Source organism: Micropterus dolomieu, linkage group LG11 (genome assembly GCF_021292245.1).
Source record: "Micropterus dolomieu isolate WLL.071019.BEF.003 ecotype Adirondacks linkage group LG11, ASM2129224v1, whole genome shotgun sequence".
NCBI lineage: Eukaryota > Metazoa > Chordata > Actinopteri > Centrarchiformes > Centrarchidae > Micropterus > Micropterus dolomieu.
In genome coordinates, this window is record NC_060160.1 from 25,730,809 (window position 1) to 25,733,674 (window position 2,866).

The 2,866-nt window shown below is 42.9% G+C and overlaps 1 protein-coding gene across 1 annotated transcript in view; it reads right to left on the reverse strand.

Moving 5' to 3' along the window:
• Nucleotides 1–1,068: 1,068 nt before the first annotated feature.
• Nucleotides 1,069–2,866, reverse strand: part of iars2 (isoleucyl-tRNA synthetase 2, mitochondrial) — a 22,310-nt gene continuing 20,512 nt past the window's right edge. Inside the window, exon 23 of the mRNA XM_046062508.1 lies at nt 1,069–1,881. Coding sequence (XP_045918464.1) covers nt 1,736–1,881 — 146 coding nt within the window. The 3' untranslated portion in view covers nt 1,069–1,735. The remainder of the gene's footprint in view (nt 1,882–2,866) is intronic.

The following is a 2,866-nucleotide window of genomic DNA, read 5'->3' on the forward strand; positions in this document are numbered from 1 at the left end:
TTTTGGGGGGGTCTTTAATGCTGCTTTCCACATAGGCATGTGGGAGGGCAGGGAGATCCCAGAACAGAGCCATACCGCCAAACATAACTACAATGCTGCAATATCAGTTCTTTGGTAAAAGTTGTCCTGACTGAATCACAAATCAACTATCAAATAAAATCAAAAGAGATCCGATCAGAGGGGGACACAGCAGAGTCAGTCCCGACCAGAAGGGACCCAAGGACCAGGTCATACTGTCAACCCAAACAGACACTAACAGAGAGAGCCTTCACCTGCACCTGCACCTTCTGGAGGCTGTGGAGGCCCTGACCACTGAGGACTGACCCTGAGACCCTGACCCAGGGAGAGGGCGGCAGAGACACCTTTTGGAGGCATGACCACAGTGGGCAGATAGAGAGACGATAAGGAAGGAAAACATTCATGGAAAGAGGAACGTTGGGATGGAGGTCACTGCAGAAAGACGACCCACCCTCTTCTGTCGTTGTCATGGAGAGTTTTTGTTTTTGTTGTTCAGCTCATGTTAATGATAAATTCGTCCTCACAACTTAATTATACAAGGCAGTGATCTATAGAGTGGAGACGGCAGGCTTTTAACTTTTTTAATCATACTTTTGCGCTTGTAACAAATTCTATTGAATACTTGTGTTATGGAAGAGTATTTCAGGGAAGTTAATGAAATGTTCTTAGGAATGGGGCGTGTCTTTTCTTTGTCACCTCACCCTCATTTTCAGTTGGATTAGCTTTGAAATCAGACGTCTCTGTGTCCTAACTGTGTGCCATATCAGAGTTCTGTTTGTCATTTCTCCTTCCTCGTTCCCTCTCATGGACAAGACATGTATGATAAAGAAATTTATTTATTTATATTTATTTTTTTATTTATATATGCAGACAGTACTTTACTAGTTGTGCCCGGACACCACCTATTCTGTAGTCCTGTGTCCAGCTGCGTCCTCTGGACTGATGCAATGCAGAATAAAAGGGTTTCTCCTGAGCTTGCTTTATGTTCAGATAATGCTGTGGTATTGGCTACTTGTTTAATTCTGCTGATACTCATGTATCATCACCGTGTTCAGAGATAAAACTCCATTTATTTATAATTTAGAGACATTATTTTCATACACCTTTTTTATGGGGACGTTTACCAGGAACAGGATTTCTGATACAGAGCTAGGCGTTTACAAGAACGTACACAGTTTAAATTCTCTGCTGTTGTCGTCACATAGTAACACCTGTAGTGAATTCCTTTTTTCAGGTATTTACACAGTAGCCTCCTGAATGGCATCCCTTGTAGACTGAAAATCAAGTTAATATCATCAATTCCCAACTATACATACAGTAAACAATCTTGCTCATTTTATCCTAGATATCCTACAAGATCAGATGTATAACCAACACAGTCATGTGACCAAGGCCGCCTTGGATATTTTTGGTTTTCACACCTGCTGTTCTAGGAAAGTTTGTAAGTGCATAAAAACAGTGAAGCCTGCTGAAGCACATACTATCCCCTCCAGCCCTGTGCCAAGCTGCAGTTGCTCTTCACTGGCAGCGGCCAAAGTGAGAGAAAACTGGAGTGAGGCAACAGCTGATTTGGAGTCAGTTTTACATCTCTCAGCTGATGGCGACAGGGATTGTCTGGTCTATATTCAGCCCTGAAGAGCAACTTCACCCGAAGCAGGGAAACAAAACAGGCAAGGTGATGTTTGCTGATCTTCATGGAGACAGGACTTCAGGCCCGTCAGTGAATCTTTGAAACAGCATTCTGGCAGCGCGGGCACAGGCAGTCTGCTGACTCTGCAGTGTAGCGGCGGCACCGCGGGCACCGGGCACCAGAAGTGGGCACCACTGCGATACTGTAGGCACTGTCCTCACGGATAACGCCACCTGACAGGACAGAAACACACATACTGAGCTTACTGGAAGTCATCGATTGTTTGAGTTGTTTCACTGCACACATTTTGATCTGTTATCTGCTATCATGAAGCTGGTTATCACCAGGCTCAGTTAACTCCAAATCCAACAACATATTCAGAACAATGACTGGAGTGCCTGCAGGGTAATCAGGTTACTGCAGTAGCAAACAGAGATATTCAGAGAGAGGAAATATAATTATATAATGTAATAATGACCAAAATGGAAAAAGCTGTTATTAGGAATAATATCAAAGTATTGAAAATTAGGCTATAAATAAATGTAGGATTTATGACATAGGGCTTTTTAGATATTTGGTATTTTCAACATGCTTAGTAACATTTTGGTGCTTTTTTATGTTGTGATGAACAATATGTTATGACTACAAATTACTATTATGAACACATAAAACTGTTGCAGCTACTCATGCTGCCAAAGCAGAAAAATACAGATAGTGGGAAAGAAGGCTGAGTTAAGTCCAAAGATAACCCATAAATCTTGCTTCTTGATACATGCTCCGTGTGTGTCTGATAGCATGGACAGTGGCTCGGTTCGGCAGAATGTGTTTGACAGGTAGAGATGTCTGCTGTGAGAAAGTGTCGCAAACTCTAGCATTTCCCCAATCCTGGTTGATTAACATTTGCATAGTTATATCGATAGCTTAGTGCCGACGTTCCTCACCCTCCAGGTTGATGAGGAAGGTGCCGTGGCTCAGCAGGGCATCTGGAGGCAGGTCGCGGGGTAGCTCACTGGTCAGGCTGACCTGAGATACCATCATCAGCTCAGCCAGCTGAGAGGAGGTGGAGGTGGCTTCCTCCTGGAGAGACTGGAAGTGAAGCGGAGGAGGGTATGATTATTTATTTATACATTTAACATTGCATAAAGTCATTCAGTTGTGATTAATACTTCAAACATGGGTGTAGCATATTTTCTACTTATTAGCTAATAATTACAGTAT